Genomic DNA, 27,241 nt, shown 5'->3' on the forward strand with positions numbered 1-27,241 from the left:
TTTTTATTGAATTTGATATCGCAAGTTAATCAAATACCAACTTAATTGAACAATGACAAAAATACTGTTACTTTACAAAGTAAATTATATTATTTCAATGATGTTTTTGAAATTTTATATAAATTTCATATAGAAGAATAGAAATATAAATACACATGATATAATTTGAAGTCAAATATCTATTCAATCGAAAACTCATTTATTAATTATATCAATTTTTTTAAAGTATATTTATTATATAACTCTTTTCTTTCACTTATATTGTGGATGTACTGTAATATTGTAATGTTTAAATAATATAATATTTTATTTATTACCTCTAAGTGATTGGAGTTATTTTAAAGATTAAATTTGAAAATTGTGTTAATTAAAAATTTGAACACAAATATTTTGTGGTTCACTATAGTTTAGTTGGATGGTTATTTTATTTTTATATGATTATGTCATGGTAAATATTTTTTAAGTAAATTATATAAATATTTTAAGTTTAATTTTACTATATATATTTTATCTTTCATTATGTACTTGTTTTTTTTGTTGCCATTTTCATGATATAATTGATGGTGGTGAGATGAATTTTATTAAAATTTTTATTATAGTATAAATATATAAATATATATATAATGGAGAGATTTAAGTAAGTAGAATTCATAATATACTAAAAATTGTTAGAGTCAAAAAATAATATTTCATTAATAAAATTTGATTAACTTTAAATTTTCGTATTTTAATTGAGTTGGATTTTTTTAAATGATAAATTTCGTAAATATGGAAGCAAACAAGTTCACTAGTTGTGTCAGAATTAAGTAACCCGAATTCTTATTTAAATAAAATATAGTGATAAAATAAAATAAAAGAAGAATCCATATAGAGTTAAACTTCTTTTATTTTATTTTAGAATAAGGTTTTTTGAACCTTATTAAATTCCATCTATTTGATATTGATTAGAATAAGGTATTTCAGTCTTACTAGAATATAGCTTTACAAGCCTATAAATAGACATATTCTATTCCTCTTATAATAATTTGAATTCGACATAGTGAATTTTCTTCTCCTCTGCCTGTAGTTTTTTCTCGAAAGGGTTTCCACGTAAGAATTTGTGTGTTCTTTATTTTATTTTTTTTTCACAAGTTGAGTGCATAAAAATAATCGTCGTCTCTTATAAAAGCAGTCTGGTGTAGGACGTTATTCAATTTTTGCCTCCCAAAAATCGCAAACCTTGTCCCTGTCCAGTTGAGCCTGGTTCCCTCTTCTTGGAAGAGCCGACGAAGCTCAGGTTTCCCACAATCTCCACCGTCCTTTCCCTGAATTAAACCCAACCCCACTCTACAATTTAAAAAAACGCTTCATTTTCTCTTTCACTGACCTAGCCCAACTCTCCAATTCCCTGCTCTTGTCTCTCATTCACTGATCATCTACTCCAAAATAGTTTTCATTTGTTGTTAGTGTTTTTAAGATCAATCTTTTCATTTCCGAACCCAGTCTGTTCCTTTTTAATCTACTTTTTCCAATTCCTAAATATGGCTATCCGCGTTACCTTCACTTACTCCGGCTACGTTGCCCAGAACCTTGCCTCCACCGCTGGCTTCTGTCTCGGATCGTGCTCCTCTCGCTCCGCCCATGAATTTGGCTCCACTTCCGTTTCCTTTCCCCAAACAAAAAGGCCAACATCGACTCTTACCTTCCCTGTACCTACCATGCCGCTGCCGATCTGCACCACCTTCAGTCGGGCATGTACTCTACCCTGCCCACCGAGATCCTTAACGACGGTTGCAAGAATTTGATTATCATGGGTTTGATCTCTCTGATAAAGTCAACGGCATATGGTTCTTATTCCTCGGTCACCACCATAGGAATTGCATCTTTTAAAGCCACTTAGATTATCCCTTTCTTGCAGGGATCGAAGTGGCTTCCGTGTTATGAACCGAATCCTGGCAAATTAGACAGTAGTGAGGCAGATGGAGGAGGAACAACAAGCAATAATGACCGAAATTTGAGCTTGGAGTTGGATCCCAAAGCGCTTGCTAAAAGCATTGGATTTTGAGGGTGTTAAACGTTTGCTCCGAAGATGCCAAAGCTGCTTTTACAACTTTAACTGTTAATTTACTATTTCGGTCGTTTATGGCCAAGACAATGTCTATTTTATTGGCTTCTATGTACCCTAATTTGGGTGTTGGCAACCGCATTTTGGCTGAGAAGGTAAAAATCTTTGATTACTAAAACAGCCACCTTAATAGCAATGAAATTTCGAATGTTTTGTTTAATTTGTTTCATTTATTCTTATATCAACAGGTTTCATATTTCTTTAGAGAGCCTGAAGTTTCCAATATTGTTATATTCAGGGCACCTCCTATCTTGCAAGTAGGTCTTGAAGTTTGCTTTTCGTTAAGCTCTAATTTCATTACTTAATCATTTGCATCAATTTATAGCTATTGATTTTATTTCAATATGCAGGAATATGGATACAGTACAATGGTGTTTTCTTTAAAAGGATAGTTGCTAAGGCTGGGGATTGTGTTGAAGTAAGCTCTTAAGATTATGTAATTCATTTTCACTTTTTCTTTGTTTCTTTAACTTTATCTCGATATTTCTGTAAAAGGTATAATGATAACTGTTGCTGACATTCCATATTGAATTTGTGGTAGGCTTGTGATGGCAAATTATTTATAAACGGTGTTGCACAAGATGAAGATTTTGTTCTAGAGCCATTAGCTTACAAAATGGATCAAATGATTAGTGTCTTATAAATTTACACTGTCTTTGTTTATTTGTTTTGTTTCTCTGGTTCTTCATCATGCTTTACTACATGGTCACTGGGTCAATCACAGTGGTTAACAGAGTTCATCATTTATTTTGGATGATTTTACAGGTTGTGCCTGAAGGTTATGTTTTCGTGTTGGGGGATAATCGCAACAACAGCTTTGATTCCCATTACTGGTAATTCAAAATTTTCAACATTATACTAATGACTATTTGGTTTTTAAAATGCATTGGAAAAGCCATGAAAGCAAAAGATGCAACATTGTAACACTCATCACCTGTATTCAATGTTGGAATAAGGTTATGGAGCATTACTAGACTTATAACACATACAACCGTACTTTTCTTATGCATTCAATAAATTCATACAATTGTCAATCAATCTCAATCAATTGGTCCCTTAAAATAACCTACGAGGCCTAAAACATGCTTTAGGAGCGGTTCAGGACTAAACCGATAACTTATAAAACTATCACGAAACTTTGAAATTTTTTTTAAAACATGGGACACGCGCCCGTGTGAGCAGGCCGTGTGTCTCACACGACCACCAGATACGTCCGTGTGAAAACAGGGGGTACATACTGACTTGGGTCACACGGCAAACCATACGTCCGTGTGTCTAGCCTGTGTGCCCTTTAAAGTGGCCACACACGCTCGTGTGTCAGGCTGTGTGCTAGGCCATGCCAAACCTGTAGGGTATACTAACTTATGCAACACGGCCAAGTCACACGCCCATGTGCTAGGCCATCTGCCAATTAGGGGGTATACTGACTTGTACCACACGGTTAGTCACACGCCCGTGTGTGAGACCATGTAGAGCATACTAACTTCATTTAATTTCAACACCAGGGGGCACATGACCGTATAACATGATCGTGTGTCACACACGGCCAAGACACATGCCCGTGTCTCTACCCGTGTGGACAAAAATAGGCTATTTACAAAGCCATTTTGCCACCCATTTTGCACATCCTAATCAAGCTCAAATTTGCAACATTTTATAACCCAATAGGCAACCAATCCATAACATTTCATACACATTTTATACCAATTTGACATAATATTCAAATACCTAATTAAAATCATGCATTTACCATTCATATGCCCATCACATATTAAGACAATATTGCATATTTCTATTTCATCTTCTACTTGCCAAAACATTCCATATTTGAGTACTTATATACAATCAAAACATTATACTAAGTTAAGCCAAATCACATGGCTTTAACATATACCACAACATGTACCAAAATTACCACCTTAAGTAACTATAACTATCATCTTTATAACTAGCCTATACATGCCATATTTACAAATATCCATAAGTTCAAAAGTACCAATCAACAACTAGATAGTGTGATGCGTAACTCCAACTTTATCTGAATTGAGCGAGCTATCGAACCTCTATAAAACACGGAAAAGAAACAGAGTAAGCTTTATAGCTTCGTAAGCCCGTACAATTCAGAATTTAACTTACCATTTAAACATAATCAAACAATTAAAAAAAGTATATCAATTTCATTTGCCAAATGCCTATACACAAGCATTCATCAAAATGTTAGTCTTATAAGTACATATAATCAACCTTTATCTCAATTTCATACATCAATATATTATATCATACCAATTTCATGTAACGTGTATAACATATGTAACAATTCATTCTCATTCATATAATCGACAATTCATTTATATAACCAGGAATTCATCCGTATAATTGTTAACAGAATTATGCCTGTTGAACCTATTAGAATATCAATAGATACTCGGGTGATACACACTAAGTGTATTAATTCGGTAATCCGTCAATTCATCTTCATATTCACTCTTTCCAGCTATGATCAGTAAGCTCCTCCTAAGCTAATGGACAATAAGCTCTATTGAGCTGAAACAGTAAACTCTTACGAGCTGATATATCGGTAAGCTCATACGAGATGAGGTGAGTCCGCAACAAATGCAGGATCTCAACCTAAATAGTAACCCTAGTGACATGTCACTCACATCCTACGAATTTCTACGGTTCAAACGGAGCTCGGTAAGCATCAGACTATATCGGTATTCTTATTTCAAGTAGATCATTTATTCAATTACATACATTCATTTTAAATAATTACAAGTATTTAAAAGTTCGATTCTAATTATACGAACTTACCTCATATCGCTCGGATAACGAATATCGGCTAATCGTCAACCTTTCCTTTTCTCCGATCTAGATTCAATCCTTGCTTATCTTGATCTAAATATTATCAAAATCAGCTTATTTAATCAACTATTTATTCAATTTAGTCTAAAACACACATTAGGGCTATTTTATACATTTCCCCTAAACTTTTACATTTTTACAATTTAGTCCTTATCACATAAAATTGCAAATTCATGCAATTTAGTGAAATTTCATACTATTCGAATATACTACATGATACTAGCAGTCCATATCTTCAATTTATTCACACTTTTACCCATATAATTTTACATTCTCACAAATTAATCCCTTTTTGACATTTTTGTCAAAAATCACTTTACAAAACTAGTAAATCTATCGATAAACCTTCATAATCTATCATCAATATCAATTTACTCAAATATTCAACAATAGAAACATGATAAATCTTTAACAGTTTCGAAAGTTAAGGTATAGGCTAGCTAGAATATGAAGCAACGATATCAAAAACATAGAAATCATTAAAAACGGATCAAAATACATACCTAATTGCTTGAATTTTGCTTAGCCAAATGAAGAACACTATTTTTCTTCTTGTTCTTCTTAATTTTCGATTATGAGATGATACTGCGGACTTTTAATTAACTTAGTTTTATTTATTTTATGATTAATAACCAAATTACATAATTAACCTTAATAATAAACCATTTAATACACCTAAAATATGTCCATATAAGTCCACTTACAAAATTAATGGTATAATTACCATTTAAGGCCACCATAATTAAAATCCAAAGCTATTTGACATCTTTAACTAGTAGAACATGCATTTTATATTTTACACAATTTAGTCCTTTTTTACCAAATTAAGCATTCAAACAGAGAAATTTTTTTATGAAAATTTCACACAATAATTCTATCATGCTGTAAACTTTAATAAAATAATAAAATAAATGTTTTGATTTCAGATTTGTGGTCCCAAAACCACTGTTCCGATTTGAATAAAATCAGCTTGTTACAAACATGATTCTTCAACCTAACAAAAAGAATGTATGCATGGTGTGCCTTGTTGTTTTGGGACTATAAGCTCTTATAATTTGCATCTTATTTCCAATTATCTTGTTTTTCAGGGGTCCACTTCCCATCGAAAACATTGTGGGTAGATCTGTATTTTGCTATTGGCCTCCATCCAAAGTTTCAGCCACTATATATGACTTGAATGTGGGGAAGAATGCTGTAGCAGTTTCTTGACACTTGAAATAACTTGAAAGACTTTATATGCGTCTAAGCTGCAGTGAATTCGCACCTGGATTTATTGCCATGGCGCATGTTTTATTATGGATAATCCATTCATCATATTCTTTTTTTTTAATTTTATTAACGGTCAATTGTAGGCCACTCACAATTTTTCTTGTAATTAGAGTGTCAAATTTTCTTTGACAAGGATTTGGAAGAATCGAGGAAAGAAAACCAAATGATTTCTCTGATATCTGATGCTTTTTCAAACTTGGGTGCTTAATATAATTTTTATTAAAAGGATTTGGGCATCCCTTTTGTACTGAACTGAATTGAGAATAATCTGAGGTCTTAAGCTAAGTAAAAGTAGAGATAGGAGATTGTTGAAGAAAGGTGTTAGCTGATGGTCAATGTTTGTGCAGGCCGATTCCCAACTTTAGTGGGCCTGTGAATGTAATGTCAATCCTATATTTGGATTATGAACTTTATCTTCATTTGTAACAAGGAAAATACCTTTGTCTTGTTCTTCGTGTGATCAAAGGGAGAATATTTTTCTCCACATTTTTCGAACCAAAAGCCTTGTCTTGCGCATGAAATCTTTACATGCACCCTTGGCAGCTTGACCTTTATATTTTGGAGAAAGAAAAGCCTAAAACTGGATTAAAACGTATTCATTATGACGTACATATGTAACACCCCTAACCCGTATCTGTCGTCAAAACAGGGTTACGGAGTATTACCAAAATTTTTGGAACAATTTCGGTTAACTTATGTCATATTTTCATATCTCATATTTCATTCCATGGTAACTTATCTTTAGTTTATATTTAACCTTGTCAGAATTTTACCCGTTAAATTTATTTGAGATATCGATGGATACTCATATAGTACACTTAAAGTGTACAAGTCTGTAATCTGTCAATTTGTATCCAGTACTACCCCTTTAGGGCACATAATTGGAAAGCACACTCTCGAGCCACATATCAGGATGCTCATCCAGGCTAAATCTCAAGAAGTTCACAAAGAAATTTTAAATTAGGAAACTCATAATTGCTCACAAAGAGCCATGTAACAGGAGCACCGGATAGCCATGTCTTAAAGAGTTCAAGCGAGCCATGTAAGGACGCTCACAAAGAGCTGCGTTTGTGTCCGGAATGTATACAGGATCACAACCGATAGAATCATGTAACAGGATGCTCACAAAGAGCTATAGTAGTGTGCAACACATGCAGGTTCACTACCAATCAGGATGCTCGCAAGAACTATGTAGCAGGATTACCAGTCCAGGCTAAATCCTATCTACAACATATAATCAGTGAGATCAAGATTACCAGTCCAGGCTAAATCTCATCTCCAACATATAATTAGGATTACCAGTCCAGGCTAAATCCCGATTTCAACATAAGATCAGAAATACCAGTCCAGGCTAGATTCTGTCTTTAACATATGCTCGAGAAGGCTTATGTAATATCCCGAATTAGGGCCTAATTGGAATAGTGGTTTCGTGACCACAAATCCGAGATAGAAATAATTATTTTATAATTATTTTGATGATTATGATATGATTGCATGATTGTGTGAAAATTTCGTGTGAAATTCTATGCCTAAAGTGCTTAAATTGAAAGTAGGGACTAAATCGAATAAGTTGCAAAACTTGCATTCTAGAAGTTTTTAGTATGAAATTGTTTTGGAATATTAATGAGGAGGTCTTAAATAGCAATTTGACCAATTTTAAGTTCCTGGACAAAATTAGGACATGGAAGGAATTTTTGGAAAGTTTAGTAGTAAGGGTATTTTGGTCATTTAGTTATTAAAATGAATTAAAAACAAAATTAAAAGCCAATTTTTGTCCATCTTCTTCATTAGGCCGAAATTTCAAGGGTTCTCCATAGCTAGGGTTTGTTTCAAGCTTCCAAGCTCCATAGTAAGTGATTCCAAGCCCCATTTTTAATGTTCTTTACGTTTTTGGAATCCCGGTAGCTCGATTAAGCTTATGTTAGCAATAATTCAACTTAGGGTTTATATTTGGAAAAATACCCATAGGTGAAATTTGTGTATTTTGATGTTTTATGATAGAATATGGGGTTTTAAATTATGTTAGACAACTTGTACTACTCGATTTTAAGCAAAAACGAGTAAAAGGGCTTAATCGGTAAAAATACCTAATAGTCACAAGTACATGTTAGAGTGAGAATTTGATGTTGCCATAGAAGAGAAAAGTGATCAGCATGTTGTAAAACATAAGAATAAGGAATAAAGTTTAATCCCGAGCCTAGGGGTAAAAATGTAAATATGCAAAAGTTTAGGGGCAAAATTGTAATTTTGCCAAAATTTGAGTTAAGGATTAATTTGATAATGTGAGTATTAAATGAGCTAAATGTGTTATTTTAGATCAAGAAAGACGTGGAATCAACCTCAATCGAGGAAAAGAAAAGATTGTGGACTAAATTGCAAAATCTTTGTATTTTGGTACCAAGGTAAGTTCATGTGTAAATAATGTATCATAATGGTTATTTTTAAGTTATTGATGTTAATTATATGTTATGCTGAATTTTATTATGAAATGTATGCTTTGTGGTTAATTTCAAATAATATGTAAATTATGTGAACTACTTGTTAAATATAATTGTTACCGAGTATTGATTTCGGCATTCTACGGAAGACGGCAAGGATAAGTGTTCGAGGAAAAATCCCGTTTGAACCTTAGGAATATATTAGGATACAAGTGACATGTCACTAGGATGATTGAGCATCCGAACTCGTTGAGTTGAGTCCGAGTTCACTTATAGATGCGAATGTCCGAACTCGTTGAGTTGAGTCCGAGTTTGTGAGATGTAACTAGGAATCCGAACTCGTTGAGTTGAGTCTGAGTTCACTTATGGATGCGAACGCCTGAGCTCGTTGAGTTGAGTCTGAGTTCGCTTATGGGCGGGTTACATGATTGCTTGATTGCATATATGACACTTATGTGCAAGTTATCCATGTATCCGAATTATATTCCGATGTGTTCAACGGGTAAAGTTCTACTCAATGGAGGAATATTCGAGATGTAAAGAGAAGTATTGGTGAGTGATGTGAAATGGTTGTTTTGGACAGGTATGTATTTAACCCTCGGGTTGAGTATTGATACAACCACGATAAGGTAATAAGATGATGAAAAATGATTAAAAATGTGATATGTGTTTTAGTGATGTATGCTAATGTTGATTGGTATAACTGTTTGTTATGTTACTTATTATTTGCATATGAACTTACTAAGCATTTATGCTTACTCCCTCCTTCTTACTCATTGTAGTTTTGGACAAGCCAGCTCAGGAGTCGGGATAGGTCGAAGGCTCAGTCACACTATCCGGAAGACTTTTGGTAATGGCTTGTAAATTTAAGTATGGCATGTATAGCAATATACTTTTTTTGTGTAAATGATCTTATGGTATGGTGATGGAATGGTTGAGGAAATTCTTGATAATGATAAATTATGAAAATATTTAGTTTAGATTATATTTGATGTTAAGGAAAATTATTAAGATACTTAGTGCATAAAAACTCATAAAAGGGATGAAATTTGCCATAAACAGAATACTGCAGCAACACTGACGCGAGTTTAAAAATTTACTAAAAATCATAGAAATTGAAATTGGTGATGGAATACATATCAAATTGAAGCTTATTATGTCTAGTTTCACATGAAACAAATGAAACAGGTAAAGGAATTATATGTTACAAGATATTTGAATTTTAGTGAAACAGGGTCATAGCAGTTTCTGAATCCCCTGTTCCAACTTTAGAAATTCACCATAAATTGTAAAGATATAATTAGGTAGTGTATTTTATATTTTCAGAATACTTATTGAGTCTAGTTTCATTAGAAACAAACCTCATAGTCATATGGATTTTTTATAGAGAGAAATGTGGTTCGTAGTAAACAGAGGTCAGACCAGTCAAGTCCTGAAACAGGGGTAACTTTAACTAATAAACTGTACTAATTGGCCCAACCAAAAATTATATAAAAAAATTAGAAGATAGGTATATGAGTCTAGATTCAGGTAAAATTTACGGATCTTGATTTCAAGTTTCGTAACTCGAGATATGATTTTTCTTGTGACTGTGACGCAAGTAGCTTAAAAGCTGTGAATGTAGAAACAATAATCCAAAGTTCTAAAAATGTTAAACTAAGCTTAGTAACACCTCATACTCGACTCCGGCGATGGTCTCGGGCGTGGGGGCGTTACAACTTATATCAGGATTACCCATTCGGGCTAAATTCTTTCTGTAATGAGGTCAAGAATTACTCGTCCGAGCTAAATCCTATAGTAACACATGCAGGACCTCATTCCATATGGGAAATCACCTTCATCCATCTATATTCAACTAGAACTTGTCACTTATCGAGCATTATCATTTATTGGGCTTTGTTAGACATATGCGAATAATTTCAAATATATTCATAGTATATATATAATTTATATGTACACATACAATACAAGCATAAAAATATACAAAATTTAGTTACACGAAGTTACCTGGCTAAATTGCAGAAATACCAAGATTTAGGGGAATTTTGATAAATTTCTATTTCCCCCGATTTTCACCCAATCTTAAATTAATAATTTCATTCAATTTATTAATTTAAACAATAAAACAATTCATTTCCTTCAATTTGGTCTTTTTGACATTTTTATAAAATTACCTCTAAAGTTTTACTTTTATTCAATTTAATCCCTGAGCATAAAACATGTAAATTATCCATTTTTAATGTAAACCCTTGCTAGCTAAATATTCATATATTTATTTTCCTCCTCCTCTCTCCATTCCACATCCTTAATATATACATAATTCCACTAGTTACGTATATGTTCATGTCAAGCTATCCACTTAAGTCATAGTCACTAAATTATTTATATCTTGAGCTACAGAATTCCAAATTAAGATCCGCTTGATGCTTTTGAAACTAGACTCAAATATAATTATACCATAAAAATTTCATAATTTATAATTTATCCAATAAGTACAGTAAAATCTTTGGATTTATCCCTGTTTTGCTGTTTAACAGTTTCGACCTTTCTTTACTAAAAATTAATTATCTCTTAGTACGGGGTTTGGATGATGTTCCCATTTGTTTCTATTGAAAATAGACTCATTAAAAATTTAAACATATAAATTTAAACCAAAAATATTTTTATACAATTTTTAATGATTTTTCAAATTCAAAACAGGGGAATCCAAAATCATTCTGACCTTGTCTCACAAAATTTATTATATCTCATAATTTACAATTCCATTGCTTACACCGTTTCTTCTATGAGAAGCCAGACTCAATAAAATTTAATTTCATATTTTATTTAACATCTAATTCGATTTCCAAAATTTTTGGTGATTTTTCAAATTTAGACCACTACTGCTATCCAAAACTATTTTAATGCAAAATATTAATTACCAAGTTTATAACACTCTCATTCCATTTCTCTATAATATTTCCCATCACTTTCTCTTATTTATCTTCACTAACATATCAAGAAAATAAAGCCTCATATAAGAAAACTCTACTATAACATCATTTCCATGCTTTTTCAATAATACCAAACATTAAAATATATTGAAATCTTGATGTTCTTTCCTTGTTCTATTGATTTCAATCTTTAACTTGTTTCTCTCTCTCCTCCAGCTTCTATTTCTTGAATCTAACTTGATATTCTAGCTCCCCATAGTCTCATTGTTATCTTTCTCTCTTGATGGCTATGGAAACTCTTTTGATTTCTAAATGAAAATGGTGGATTTTTTATGAAATGACCAAATTGTAAAGAAAACCAAACTTTCTTTCTTTCTCTCTTTTTCTCACGTTGATGCATGGGAAAGATGAAGAGATTTCTTCATCTTTATTTCCTTATATATTACATGAAATAATAAAAAAATAATAAAAAAATATAATTTAAAAAAATCAAATTAAAATATTAATAAACTAATATTTATTTAATTAATCTAAAATATCTTCACATCATCATTGCTTTTTAGATTTCTCTCTCCTTCTAATTGACCATTTTGCCCTTTATGATCTTTTAAAATTCCATCCTTGAGTCATCATTTAATTTTGTATAATTATATTTAGTCCCTCACAATTCTTCACTTATTCAATTTGGTCCTAATTCTTCCATTTTTCTTAGTTTCTAGATCATTTCAGCCTTAAAATATTTACACTATTGGTCCTTTAACTTTTTCATATTTATGTTTTAACCCCTCAAATTTTGATTATTTACTCTTGTATAACAAAACTTTTCTCACTTTTACGATTTAGTCCTTTCTTAAATTAATATATCATAATATACTCCCCAATGTTGACATAACTCAAAATTTCCCTTTTTGTCACTTTATTTCCTTATTTTACTATATTAAGGACTATAAAAATTTTCGAGGTATTACAATATAGATTTTATTCATGTGATTCACTTATTATTACATCAATATCATTGATGGTAAAATCTTTAAGCAGTAGCCTCTTGAGACCTTAATTAGCAGCAAAACCATGAATAGAAATTTCTTCTTGTTTCATTTCCTTCAAGTTCTTGTACTTGTACCAAGATGCACACACCAAATAAATGACGAAGTTAACAGCACTTAACCCTGATAATAACCAATAGAAGTAGTTCAACTGGTCTCTGTTGAGGTTGTTTGAAGCCAACCAACCCCCGCTAGCCTTGTTTACCACCTCCACCACTATCGAGCTTATAAAATACCCAAATGCTAGTGAAAACCAGGAGAGGGCTGTGCTTGTTCCTTTCATTCCTGCGGAGCTCTCCGCATGGTAGAACTCTAGCAGCCCTACCAATGTGAACATATCAGACAACCCAAACACGGCAAATTGGAATCCAAGCCAAAACACACTCATTGGCAGTGGCTCATTAGAATCTACCATGTTGTGCTTAACAGCCACAGATTTACGTTTGTTTTCCATCACACCAGAAATTGCCATGGAAATTGTTGAAAGCACCAATCCAACTCCAATCCGCTGAAGATGCTGGATTCCTGTTGAAATTCCTGTTATTCTTCGGGCTAGTGGAACGAAAATGCGTTCATAAATCGGAATGAAAATCAGGTTGAATCCCAGGGGAATGACAGGAATGGAGGAAGCAGGGATTTCAAAACCAAATATATGAGTGTCCAATGTCATGCTTTGTTGTATGGAGAATGTTTGGAGTTGAGCCAAACAAGTATTTATGAAAACTGTGCTGAGTACGATGGGAAGCATGCGCAGCAAGATCTTGGTTTCTTCAACTTGGGTCACCGTACTAAGCCTCCAAGGTCCTGGAGTCATTGCTGCTGATGTACCCCAAGTGGTCAAATCATGAACTGCTGCTCGATCTAAGAATCTGTATATTTTGTTAATCTATTCAGGTTAAGGCTAGTTTTTCAACGAACGAAACATGCCAAATTATAAAATGTGTACCTAAACTGATTGGTTCTCTGAAGAGTTTCATTTTGTGTTCTTTTGTCATAAACCTCATAAAGTTCATCTTCCTTTCTTGGTATTGGAAGGTATCGGTTGCAGATGGATGCAGTAAGTACCTTCACATAGCAAAATAGAGGCCATGATTCACTTGGAAAATAAAATTACTACTATTTACTATGATGGAAAATTAGAAATAGACTTACCCGTAGGATTTGAATTATGGGGCTTTCTTTAAGTGCATTATCCCTATAAAATGGCTTGCCAATGCAAACCAACACAATTGCAAACAAGACTACTATGGTGCACACTCCAAAACCCCAGTCCCAACCTTTTTTAGAACTTATCCACACTACGAAAGTGACTCCAACTATAGATCCACCCGTTAGGCTAAACATGAACCAGTTGAAAAAGCTTGAAAGTTGCACAGCCTCTTTAGGGTCCTTGCTGTCGAACTGGTCAGCTCCCAGTAGTGGCAAAGCCGCCTTAACCCCACTGGTTCCTAGCGCTATCAAGTATAGACCTGTGTAAAGAATTTTTGCTTGGCCAGTATTTGCAGCCTCGCATTGTTTTGAAATATCTGTGCAAGGAGTTGGCCTCAGTTGATCGAAATGTGCTTGTACTGTCAGTAGGGCATATCCCTTAATATTCAAAAGCATCATGTCAAGTTTTGTCAGATAAGATGATTTTAATTATTGAATTATTTATATCAAGACAAGCTACTATATATATATATATAATTCTAAATAAACCATGGCTTTAACTATCAACGTTCTAGAAATTGATTGATCATCTATATATAGCCATTGTCAAAATGTGCATTTGTTGTGACATGGAATCCTGACCTAATGCTATGTTTGCGTGAGATGTAGCATGTGGAGCAAGCTGCTCATGGAATGCTCATGTTAATAAAGATAATTTAATCTCTTTTGGGTGTTTTAAAATCATAATCATCTTCTTTTCTAGCATTATATCTTCCATGAAAGCATCATATATACATAGTAGTGTTTTAAATATATATATGTGTGTGTGTGATATATATACAGTAAATGAAAGAAAAAATCATCACGCCAATCATCCCACCATTCATAAGTTTTATTAATTATATAATTCAAGCAATTAATCTAATTTCCCATAGTAACAATGATTGACATCTCTTTTCCTCGAGTTCTAACACGTAAGAGCAAAATGATAATACATTAAAAAAAGTAAATTACATAGTTGATCATTTAATCATAAAATTTCATTTTGGGCACTAAAAATAAAAATTTTATAATATGGGCACTATTGTTACATATTTTAACATTTTGGTCATTGTCGTTGCATACTTTTATAATTTTAGTCACCAGCCGCTAATTTGTCATAACATACACTCATTTTAGTCACCAAATTTTTATAAGTTTTTATTTTGGTCACTCACTTTATCTCTTTAATTTCCTTTTTTAAGAACTCGTTTTAGTTTTTTTTTCTTTTCAATTAAGGAAAAACTTGAGTTTTTATAATGAAAATTTTGAGTTAGAAAAACCATGTTATCTTTTTTATTTCTTTTATTTTTTCTTTTTAGAATTAATTTTAGTTTTTTCTAGTAAAAGAAAAAGGAAAAAAACATGACATTTTATAGGAAACTACCTAAGTTTTTGTAGAAAAACTTGAATTTTTACAGAAAAAAGTAGGTTATTTTTTTCATTTCATTTTTAGAATTAACTTTAGTTTTTAAAGTAATAAGGAAAAACTTGGGGTTTTACAGGAAATTATCTGATTTTTATAGGAAAACTTGGATTTTTACTAGGGTTGTTTGAACTAGATTGAATCGATTTGTTGAATCAAGAATCAACTAAGTTCTTGGCTTGGAGAAAGGCATCAAACCAACTGACCTAGAAACCAGTTTGGACTAGTTGAATGTAATGACCCAATTTTTAATGGTACTGAAAAATGCAATTTTGGAACCCCATTTTCGTAAACTGAGTTTGTAAATGTTAAACATTAATATTTAAGAGGGTAATATAAAAATGTATTAAAGTTTGTTCAAGAAATTTAGTCGAATTAATAGTTAATTAAGGTCCAAGGACTAAATTATAAAATTTTAATCGTTATAGAGCTTTAATTGTCAAGAGGCTTGGGGACTTAAATGGCAATTAGAAAAATGTATAAAATGATAATAAATCCATTTTGTAATAGGAAATAGTGGAAGATGACAGAAGATTCCACTAATTCTTGATTAATGATTAATTAATCTGGTTAAAACATGATTAACTTAATTAAACCAAGTTAATTAACATCCAAGCATAGTATAAAAGGGCAAGATAGTTGAGTTTTGTCATCACTTTCTTCCTCTCTACTGTCCAAACCTAAGAAAACAAAAGAGAAAAGGGTTTTTTGCTTCAATCACATTCGACCATCAATATTAAATTGATTCCAAGCCTTTTTCTTGTAATTTTTATAAATTTGGAGTCATGGGAGACTGATTTAGCTAGCACATGTACAATTTGTAAAACTGTTAAAATTTGTGGAAGTTGTCATTATTGATTTCTTGAAGAATTAGGCTTGAAATTGATAGATTTTGAGCTTAGAATATAAAAAGGACTAGATTGTAAAGTTACTTTAGCTTGTTTATTAACTTCATTGCATTAAGGATCAAATTGAATAACTGTAAAACTTATTATAAAATTATGTTAAAAATTGAAAGTTAAGGTCCCTAATGATAATATTGAAATTAGATTTTAATTTGAGGTTAGAAATTGAAAGTTATGACTATCCCGAGTTTAAGGACTAAATTGAATAAAATGAAAAAAATTAGGGATATTGAAAAACCAAGTTATATAGGTTCATGCATATCATAACACAAAATGGAGATATTTGGCATTGATTAATGTTATAAAATAATTGTTTAGATCGAGAATTAGATCGAAGTGGAGTCGATAGGGGAAAAGCTAAAATTGCGGATTAAGTCCCTATAGTATCCACTTTATGTATTTTGAACAGGTAAGTTCATATGAAACTTACCCCTCTATTTTATTTTATATACGAATGAAACTTGAATTTTTACTTATATATTAGAATTGAGTAGAATTAGTGAATTTGACACACATGTCTCAAAATGGACTGAATTGTAAAGTCATAAATATTAGCTACATGGAATTGGTTCAGGATGTAAATGTGAATATTGATTAATTATATGACTCGGAAATGAGAAATGAAATTACATACAAAAATTGGTGTTGACAATTATATGGAAATGATGCCCAAGTGAACTTAGTAAAAGGTTAGGATACGTATGGCATGTCATTAGGGTTATATGCGTGTTTAATTAAGGATTATGCATGTTATTGTAAGATCTAGCATTTGTTGCAGATTCTCGGGTTATACATATCGAAGGTTTAGCCCGAACTGGTAACTTTGATATAATGCCAGCTTGTGTGAGCATTTTTGTTATAATGGCAGCTTGCGTGTACAACTTGCTCCCGTGTATTCGAGTTTGTTTTACTATAGTTCCATCGGGTGATATTCAGTTGATTGAAAATGAAAATTAAATTATGGAATAGAAATGAAAGGGTATCTGATGATACTTGATATATGACTGGTTATATGAATTTGTTTAATTTTTGAGATTTCTTATGATTCTAGAATATAACTAATGCTTTTGATTGATGATGTTGATATATTTATAGATATGTCATAATGTGCCAAAGGATAGTTAAGTTGGTTGCCAAATAGATTAGTTAATTATGCCTTAATAATTGAGGTATGTTTTAGTTTCAATTTGAATTTACTAAGCATTCCAGATGCTTACCTTAGTTGTTTACTTCCTTGTAGATTTGCACCTCCTGGAATTGCCGAGTCGGATCAACTAGGAAGCACACACTATTTAAAGATGATAATTATATGTTCATTTTGAGTCTAGGCCATGCAGCATGCACATATGGGTCCTAGTATGCTTGTGGTTATTTTGAAGTGGATGGCATCATGTGCTTATAATGAGGTTTAATGTTGGATGTATATTTTGGTATATAAACTAATAATACATATTTTGGTTAAGTTTGATAATGTATGAATGATGAATTGACCTTTGAATGGTTTGGTATGTTAAACTATCATTTAGGCCATTTGAATTGAGTAAACTAAACAATGTTGTAGGAATGGTAAGGTTCATAATAAGTATGTTGTGTAATTTAGTATATGTTTTGACTTATTAATGCCAATCTCTAAAATTGGTGGTTTTCAATTGGTAAGATGATTGTGTTGAGTTGGAAATTGAATGCATTTTGGTAGGTTTAGATGTAATACTCATGTATATAGCTAAATGTGAATAATTAGTTGGTAAGGTATTGAATGGTTGATTGATCAATTTATTTGGTTGTTAATTGGTTTAGCTAAATGACCTTATTTTTGTTGAAGATGGGATGAAAACATGTTCGTAATGAACTGACATTACTTAAAAGTGGATACCAAATGTGCATTTTGGCAAAAACAGGGGCAATTTTGCGACGAGAGGTCTTTGAAGTCGTGATGCTGTTCGGCAGTGAGTGACGTCATGACAAGGAATCTTAAGGTTGTGACATCGGTCCTAAACTTTTAAAAACTTCACACTTTGATCTTGCTTCATACTCAGCTTAGCAAAAGAGCTTTATAAGCTCGTGTAAGACCTAGAAATGAACGTGTTACATTTATTGGTATAAGAGTTATGATTTAGTTGATTTTAGGACTGAATTGTAGTGTAAGTAGAGTTTAGAAATATATGCCAGAATAGTTTATGATAGTGTGTAACATTGAATAGATTAAACCAATTTTTTTATGAATTTTTTTAATAATTTACTTAATCGAATTAACCGGATTAGCGACTTGGTAGTCTGTCCAATCCAACCACCTGTTCGGTTCTAAAAACCTTGATTTGTATAGGGAAAAACCATTTTGTCTTTCTAGTTTCTTTTTTTTTTAGAATTAATTTTAGTTTTTTCAGTAAAAGTGAAAAACATGTGGTTTTTTATAGAAAATTACTTGGGTTTTTGGAGGAAAATTTTGAGTTTTTACATGGAATTGACTTATATGTGAAAATGTTAGTTTTCATCTCATCAACAATTGAATAACTCAATTCCCTCTAAAAAATTACTAAAGTTAAGTTAATAAAATGAATGTATATAATGACAAATTAATTACGGGTGACTAATATGATAAAAGTATGTAACGAAAGTGCCTATATTACAAACTTTTTTTATTTTTGATACGCGCCCAAATCAAAGTTGGGTGACCAGTTGTGTAATTTACCTAAAAAAAACCCCTCTCAAACTCGTATATATGAAAAGTATTTTAGAGCTGATTGTAGAAACGATAAAATTTTACCTTTGGCAGTTTCATTTAATATCATAAAACATATATAATTTAGTTCTTGTTTGAAACTTATCTTCATGATCATGAAATAACTATTTTATATATATCATATAAATAAGCCATAAATTTGGATATACAGTAAAATTTATGATTGTTATAAAACGCTAATTCTTGAATAATTTAATAATAATTTTGAAGTTAAAAATTTGTTTTAATTCTATCTATTTTTTATATATTTGGAATTTTTCTTCTTTTATTTTCTAGGCCAAAAAGCCCTCGGAATTGGACTTCAAACAGACAGTTGAAATGGTATGAAGCTTTGATTTGCGGCAAGTGATCAGTTTCGTTTGAGAAACAGGAGAATGGGGTTAATCATATAATATTAATGGGGGTGATTCCAATTTCCATGTAAGAGAGTAAGGATGAACAATAACGTACCAACAATTCCAGGAATCCAAACAGGACACAGGTGGTAAATCTTGTCAAATATGTATCAGCAATGACTCCTCCTAAGAGTGCTAGAATGAATGATGTTCCCATGAAGTTTGTAACTGTGTTTACAGATTTGGTCAACCCAAAGTTCATATACCCCATCAAGTATGTCACCAGGCTCACTGCACTTGCAATAAACGCCATGTTCTCCAGCCCTTCCATCCCTGCATATACACATCAATCAATTCTCACAATCGAGTTAATAATAAGCAAATTATTTCATGAAGGTTAGGGCATATCATGGTTAATTACCGTAGACGAAAAGTGCAGCTTTAGTTCCTCCTACTCTTTTGTCCTGCCTTGATAACTGTTTATTATCACCATCTCTACTGATTTCCTGTTGGCAGTGTCACAAGAAAGAAAGTGATGGTTATTAGCAAAAAAATATGATTAAAAAAAAAAGGATGGCGGATGCTTTCAGTTCATGAAGAACGAGAGACATTTACCATTTTGTTCTGAGAGCTTGTAATTTCTTCTTGCTTTGAGGATGCAAAAGAGAAATACAGAAAGAGAACGCTGGTTGTGGGTCAGTGTCTGTCTAGAGGGACATGACACATCAAACCCCTATGAATATATATATTATATATACGTAAAGTACATTTATCCAGCCTTTCCTTCCCTCTCGTATGAACAACCCTTCTTTCCTTGCATAAACTATCAAATTTTAAAATTCAAGTTGGTTCAAAACCTTTAATCAGAGCCTCTACAGACTACATCCATCATTGCAGACACTAATTATTATCACTTGTTTTGTTCTTTTTCCATATAAACTAATCAAAATTTTCTAATAATTAGTAAATCTTAAGAAGATGAACAACAAGGAAACAAGGGGCAGCTAGATGTACGTAGGAAACGGAAAAAAAAAAATTTCTGGCTTCTGTTGTGTTCCCTCTCCCAAATCTCAGCACTTACCTGATCTCAGTCTCTCATGAGTAAACTAAACTTCACCTTATTAGTTTGACTCGATGGAAGATACAGGGAGATATTCTAATAGCCGCGAATCTGGATCCAATCCCCACCACCCTCTTTTTTTTTTTTTAAGACTTTCTTAGTACTTTGCTGTGTACTTGTTTCATTTGTTAAATTGTAACCCTCCAATCATCATTTTTGACATTTAAATTACTACCCATTGTTTCCCGCCGCTTATTATTCTTGATCGTGAATCAAGGTTTTGAATGTATATTTACTATAAAAATATTATCCCCAACACTTGGGTGCAGATTGCAGAACTAGGAATAAATGAATACTTACTACAAATTTATCATCTCTACATGTGCTGGCCACCACTTCCTTTTCAACCCCATTTTTTAGGTATTTTACTCTAATATTATGTTTTCTATACCTTCAATAATTCAACAGATTTTGGTCTTCTGGAAGGGCTTCTTCTTGAATTTCATAATAGGAAAAATGTACCAGCTGGAAACCCTAAACCTAGCTAGGGTTGCCGTTTTTAGTAACATATATCTTTTAAAATACCCACTAATTTGGTGAAGATTACATAAATATATTTGATAATGAACATAGTTTTATAGTGCCGGTAGCATATTTTAATGCAATTGGGCGGGGGGAAGGGATCACTTATCCTGTTTCATAGATTGAAATTTTCTCTCACATTCTTTTAGGGTGGAGAATGATAATTAATCTCCATATAGGGAAGCCATTGTAGGCAACAATATGGATTAATTATGAGCCACTTGATTTCCTTGGAGACGAAGGCATTTAAATTCTCCAAGGTAAATGGTTTTATAATAAAGCCCTAGAACGATGAGATGGGTTACATGGGTAGGCAAGATCCTAAACATGGTGTAACTAAATGCTCACATTGTTGTTATGTTCCATCATGTTCTTTTGTCTGTGTTGACCCTTTTTATGGTAAAATTTTTTCACATAGAAGCATATTTACTTTTCTAAACCTAAAGTCCAACCTCATCTTTTAGAGCGTTTAGGTAAAAAAATACTTAAGTAGGAAAAACGAGTTAGGGCTAGATGATTAGACCCATTTAAAATATTGGTTAAACTTGGACTTTAAATTTTAAAGCCTAAGCTTGGCACAACTTGCTTTTAATATCATAATATATTTTATCGTATCATATCATATAAAAATAACTATAGAATAATATATAATACTACAATATAAACATTAAAAAAATATGTTCAATTTCCATATTTAGAATTTTAATAAAAAAATATAAGATTATCAAATATCAATTTAAATTAGGATTATTTTATTAAAAAAATAAAAATAAAAAACTTTAATCATTTACAAATAAATAAACTCAAGTAAAATTAAATTTCATATTTTAAATTCGGCCTAACTTGAGAAACACCATACAATGGCCCATCCAACCCATCTACAACTCCAAATCTCTCTCACACACACAAATGATACTATAGGCTAAACTACACTAGTAGTTACTTAATTATTAGTAAATTTCTTTTTTGGTCACCAAATTATGAAAAATTTGCAAAATAATCATTTAACTATTCGATTTTTCATTTTTAAAACTTCAGTTTTTTTTTCTAAAAACTAGTATCTTATATTCTAAATTTTTTAATAAACATTTTAAATACTAATACAAGGCAATAATATTTACTATTTATTGTTAACATCTTTATTATATAATTTACATATTTTAATAAAAATATAAAATAATTTAATATATTATTATTAATAAGTATATAATAAAATTACGAATTTAAATATTAATTCATCAATAATTTTAATTAATATATTGTTATTTAAATAATAACAATTTACAAAACACACAAGCAATTTTCATTGATTCTATTTTGATTTTCAAGATTTTTTTTCTTTTTCAAAATATGTGGATATAAAAAATGGTTGCATGCTAGCACATATTATACTTTTAAGAAGAGATATAGGTTTAAATATTAAAAATGGCATAATAAGAAAATTGATAGTAAAAAGTACACAGAGAATAGAAAGATACAGGTGGATAAGAGTAGAAAATACAACTATAAGCTGGTGCTACTAAACTGCATTTAACATCTCAACTTGCTTTCCCTCAGCATGATTTTTTTCTTTGTAGATTACTTCGACCTTCTTATACCTATACCATGACGCGCAAACCAAATACACACCAAAATTCACCACACTCATCCCTGCCAATAACCAGTAAAAATAGTCGAGTTTGTCTCTGTTCAGATTGTTATTATCCAACCATCCCCCACTCACCTTATTCACCACATCTACCACCACCGAGCTCAAGTAGTAACCAAAAGCCGATGAGCACCACGAAATGGCCGTGCCCAATGATTTCATCCCTGCCGAGCTCTCTTCGTAGAAGAATTGTATGAGGCCCACAAATGTGAACATATCAGCCAACCCAAATATTGAATATTGGTATCCAAGCCAAAGCACATTCATTGGAAGAGGCTGAAGAGAATCCACCATGCCATGCTCACGAGCCACGGATTTGCGTCTCGTTTCGACAATTCCGGCAACCGCCATGGAAATGGCTGACAAAACCAACCCAACTCCGATCCTTTGAAGGTACCGGATTCCGGTTGGGATTCCAGTTATTTTGCGAGCAATAGGTACGAAAACACAGTCATATATGGGGATAAAAATGAACATGAACACTAGGGGAATAACCGGGATGGAGGAACCAGGCATTTTGATACCAAGGACATGAGTATTCATGGTTGTGCTTTGTTGGACGGTAAAAGTTTGGAGTTGAGCTAAACATGTATTCATAAAAACAGTACTAAGTATAATTGGAAGCATCCGAATGATGATCTTTGTTTCTTCAACTTGTGTTACTGTACATATTCTCCAGGGTCCAAGGTTTATTGATGTTGATCCATTGTTGGAGCTATGTTTAATTGCCGCTCTGTCTAAAAATCTGTATGTTCGAATTTGATGGTAAATATAAGCGAAATTTACTTATTATAGTAAAATATATGCACTTAAATCATCAAAATTGGTTACCTGAATTGTTCAGTTCTGGGAAGAATTTCATTATGCACACGTGCAACCTCGTGTAATTCATCTTCTATCCCTGGTTGTGGAAGCTTTCGGTTTCTGATAGCCACCACAAATACCTAATAAAACAGAATAAAGTATTGTTTTAATTATCACTTATGAAGTGTATATCTATATATAGTTTTTGAAACTAATTACCTGTATGATACGAAGGAGAGGGCTTCCTTTGGGAACATTGTTACGATATAGTGACTTTCCCATGCTTAAAACCATAATGGAAACCAAAACAGCTGCCGTGCATAAACCGAACGCCCAGTCCCAACCCTGATTTGTGCTTATCCACACGATGAAAGTCACCCCAATTATGGCTCCAACGGTGAAACTAAGCAAGAACCAGTTGAAAAAGCTTGATCGTTTCGAATCCCTTTCATCGAATTGGTCAGCTCCCAATGATGGCAAAGCTGCTTTAACCCCACTAGTGCCAAATCCAACGAGGTATAGACCAGTGAAAAGGATCGCAGCCTGGCCTCTGTCAGCGGCCTGACATTGAGTAGTTTGGCTTATTGCAAGACCCTGGCATGGGGGTGGTCTTAGTTGGTGGAAATGAGCTTGTACTGTTAAGGCTGCATATCCCTGCAAATTTAAGCATTAAATCCTACATTTCCATACCAAGAGGATTAAATTTAAAATTCTTTTCGAATAATTAAGGTTTGTTTCTTACTTTTCAAGTATTAACTTGATTTTTTTTCCAATATCACACAATTTAATGAATTTGGTACCTAAACCTCGAACTACAAATGATTATTTAATATTAAAAATGATAATAGTTTTGATTTAGGGCTAGTTTGATAATACTTTTGAAAAGTGTTGTAGAAAAGTATTGTTGAGAAGTACTTTTGAAAGTTTAATGTAAAATTTGAATATTTAGCATTGCTGTCAAAAAGTGCTTTTGAGGAATAAAATGTTCAGTTTAGATATGTTATTAGCAAGTAACAAATATGCACTTAAATAATATTTAAATTGTTTAATATTATTATATTTTAGTAAAAATATAAAAAAATATTATAACTTGTTGTTAATATTTTAATATATGAAATATAAATTTTAAATATTTTTAAGCAATAAATATTAATTATTTATAAAATTTAATTAGAGTATATAAACTATATTTTAAATATTTAAATATAACCATTAAATATTTGTAATTAGTATTTTTAAAAAAATTTATTTTTAATTAATGATTTTAACACATTTGTAATTAAGCACAAAAAAATGGGAAAATATTATATTATTGGAGGGATGAAAAAGTAATTAAGCATTAAAAGTGCTTTTGAGAGAGGAAAAGCTAAAAAATTTAACTTCTCATTTTTAGGAGTATTTTTGAAAAGCTAAAAATTTCAACAAAAAACAACTTGTTTAGCGCAACTTTTCTTCCAAAAGTACTTTTGAAGGCAAAAGTACTTTTTTTTAAGCACTACAGAACATGCCCTTAGTCAACTATATGACTTTTTTTTTACTAGTTTTATCATGTTGGAGAATATGACGAGAACAAAACATGTCTTGAGGTTAAATTTTAATATTTAATATAACTTATTTATACAACATATTTTTTAAATTTAGAATTTAAATTTCATGCACAATCTTTTGATTATTTTTTATTATGGGCTATTATGAAAAAATATGCTTACCAACAATTCTATGCACCCAAATAGGACACAAGTCTTGAACCTTGACAAATAGGTGTCAGATATGAGCCCTCCAAAGAGTGCTACTAAAAATGAAGTCCCCATGAAATTTGTAAGGGTGTTTGCTGATTTAGTTAGGCTGAAGTTCATGTAGCCATAAAAGTAAGTTACCAGGCTGACGGCATTTGAGATGAATGCCATATTCTCCAGCCCTTCCATGGCTGCCAAGAAAATCACAAACAAATAGGAATCAAAGACATTACAAGACGAGCAAATTTCTAAAATAAAGAAGGAAATGAAAGAGAGAAATTAAAAGAAATGAATGATTACCATAGACAAAAAGTGTTGCCCTGATCCCTCCACGTTTTGGTTCTTGCTTGGCCTGGCCATTAAAAGCCCTTAAAATACCCTGTAAAATAGCATAAGAGACCGATTAGCCTGAATAAAGGAAATGAAACATGTTAAGGGACAATGACAAAAACAAAGAGAGCAAGAATCGAGGGCACAAAATGTGCCTAATCCTCAAGATGTAAAATAATTGGCTCGACCAACTTACCATGTTGCTGGTAAAGAGAGTGTAAAAAGATGGCTACTCCTTAGTGACTCATCAGTTGGTTTGATTTGATAATTATTATAGAGAGGAAGATGATAGTATAAAGTTATAAGTCTAACAAACAGGAAGGGATCATATGTTTTGAACATCTTGTATTGGACTCATCATTTTGTTTCTTCTGAAACCTCTCTTTCACAACAACAGTCAACTCTTGTCTTGACTTCTTTTACTATTGGTAGTATTTACTAGGATGATATTTCATGCAGTGGAATCTATAATTTTCAATTTCTTTTTTACTCTTGTGGTTTTTTGTTTGAGGACGACATGGGGAGATAATGGGTGTACGGAAAGAAAAGTGAAATGAATTAAAATAGGAGAGTTTATTATTTTTATTTTATTTTTTAACTCTATTTTTTTCTCCTAAAAATTTTCATATTTTCACTATATAAGCATTTAGATATCTTTTAGCTAGCAAGGCATTTGTGAATACAATTGCATCAACCCAATGAGATTACTCATCAATTTTTTGCATGTTCCATGATAAAACTAGAAAGCGTTTTTGAACGAAGTCTCGTGATGTGAAAGAAAAAAATTATAAAAACGTACAAAACATGGCGTCGGTTCTAAATTAGGTAAACTTTATAAATAGTCACCCAAATATTACTATATTTCTATTTTGATTACTCAATTTTGAAATTTTTTGTTTTAGTCATTAATGTTATCAGCATTTAATATTTTGATTACTACTCATCTATTTAATTATTAATGGAGTGCCAACTTGGCCATTTTTCATTGCCGTAATAATAAATTTAGCTTTTCAATATTTATAGATTCTATTAATTTGATCTCAATTCTAAAAATTTTAATAAATTTAACTCTCAACTTTACACATTATGTCAAATTTAATCTTGATTCGTAAAATTTTAAAATAAATATTTAAAATTTTAAAAAAAATAAAAAATATTTAAAAATTCATTTTCGATAAAAATACATAAAAATTATAAACAACCCATTTTTCTATTTTTTCTAACATCACATTGATTTAGGAAAATAATAAATTTATAAATAAAATATTTTTTTTTAAAATCCACAATCAAAACATAAACCATATTCAAAACTTTCTCTCTCTTTTTTTGTTTTATTTTATAAATAATAATAATTTATTTATTATGCATCTGGACTTATTCTTTAATTTTTGTCAAATTTCTCAAATGTTGGGTATTGTTTCCATCCGCAAACACTAGCACCAATAACCTTGCTTTGAACTCCTTGATTTTTACTTATTCCATCCTTGTACCATGCAACTAGGAATTAGTTGTTGAGTTGTCGATATGGCCTTCTAATTACTAGGTCTCCAAGACCTCATGCCACTTGTATATCTCAGTCAGACCCCTACCTTAAGCACAACAAACTCGTTCTTGATTATTATCATCTTTTTCAACCTCAGGTTGAAAATTTTATTTATTTATAAATATTTTTATGTTTTTGTATGTATTTTTATAAAATCTTATGTATTTGATCGAAAATAAACATTTAAATATTTTTAAATTTTTTAAATTTTAAATTTTCAAAAATTAATGCTAAATTGACATCATGTGTAAAGTTGAGGTGTAAATTTATTGAATTTTTTAAAATTAGAATC

General features: G+C 31.6%; 2 protein-coding genes and 1 pseudogene across 2 annotated transcripts; 1 reads left to right on the forward strand and 2 right to left on the reverse strand.

Moving 5' to 3' along the window:
* Nucleotides 1-1,520: 1,520 nt before the first annotated feature.
* On the forward strand, nucleotides 1,521-6,198 carry LOC107887794 (probable thylakoidal processing peptidase 2, chloroplastic; annotated as a pseudogene).
* A 6,338-nt stretch (nucleotides 6,199-12,536) lies between these two features.
* Nucleotides 12,537-19,748, reverse strand: LOC107887793 (protein NRT1/ PTR FAMILY 4.6). Its single transcript, XM_016812022.2, has 5 exons — nucleotides 19,668-19,748; nucleotides 19,362-19,579; nucleotides 13,805-14,239; nucleotides 13,599-13,717; nucleotides 12,537-13,521 (listed from the first exon to the last, which is right to left on the reverse strand). The coding sequence occupies exons 2-5, from the start codon at nucleotides 19,575-19,577 to the stop codon at nucleotides 12,660-12,662; spliced, it is 1,632 nt and encodes a 543-aa protein (XP_016667511.2). The 5' UTR covers nucleotides 19,578-19,579; nucleotides 19,668-19,748; the 3' UTR covers nucleotides 12,537-12,659.
* Nucleotides 19,749-22,295: 2,547 nt separating this feature from the next.
* On the reverse strand, nucleotides 22,296-25,772 carry LOC107887020 (protein NRT1/ PTR FAMILY 4.5). The gene is made up of 6 exons (XM_016811153.2): nucleotides 25,603-25,772; nucleotides 25,377-25,455; nucleotides 25,050-25,267; nucleotides 23,560-23,994; nucleotides 23,368-23,480; nucleotides 22,296-23,281 (listed from the first exon to the last, which is right to left on the reverse strand). Exons 1-6 carry the CDS (start codon nucleotides 25,603-25,605, stop codon nucleotides 22,408-22,410), a joined length of 1,722 nt encoding a protein of 573 aa, XP_016666642.1. The 5' UTR covers nucleotides 25,606-25,772; the 3' UTR covers nucleotides 22,296-22,407.
* Nucleotides 25,773-27,241: the final 1,469 nt, after the last annotated feature.

The sequence above is a fragment of the Gossypium hirsutum genome, chromosome A05 (genome assembly GCF_007990345.1).
Source record: "Gossypium hirsutum isolate 1008001.06 chromosome A05, Gossypium_hirsutum_v2.1, whole genome shotgun sequence".
NCBI classification, from domain to species: Eukaryota; Viridiplantae; Streptophyta; class Magnoliopsida; order Malvales; family Malvaceae; genus Gossypium; species Gossypium hirsutum.

Excerpts from the sequence above, each read along its gene's own strand:
- LOC107887793 (XM_016812022.2), bottom strand. The coding sequence starts at position 19,577 with ATGGAAGGGCTGGAGAACATGGCGTTTATTGCAAGTGCAGTGAGCCTG. Across the intron at positions 14,240-19,361 it reads TTGGATTCCTGGAATTGTTG|GGATATGCCCTACTGACAGT; the intron begins GTACGTTATTGT and ends TTGAATATTAAG. Across the intron at positions 13,522-13,598 it reads CAGAGAACCAATCAGTTTAG|ATTCTTAGATCGAGCAGCAG; the intron begins GTACACATTTTA and ends CAAAATATACAG.
- LOC107887020 (XM_016811153.2), bottom strand. Across the intron at positions 25,268-25,376 it reads GGCAACACTTTTTGTCTATG|CCATGGAAGGGCTGGAGAAT; the intron begins GTAATCATTCAT and ends TTTTCTTGGCAG. Across the intron at positions 23,282-23,367 it reads CCCAGAACTGAACAATTCAG|ATTTTTAGACAGAGCGGCAA; the intron begins GTAACCAATTTT and ends TCGAACATACAG.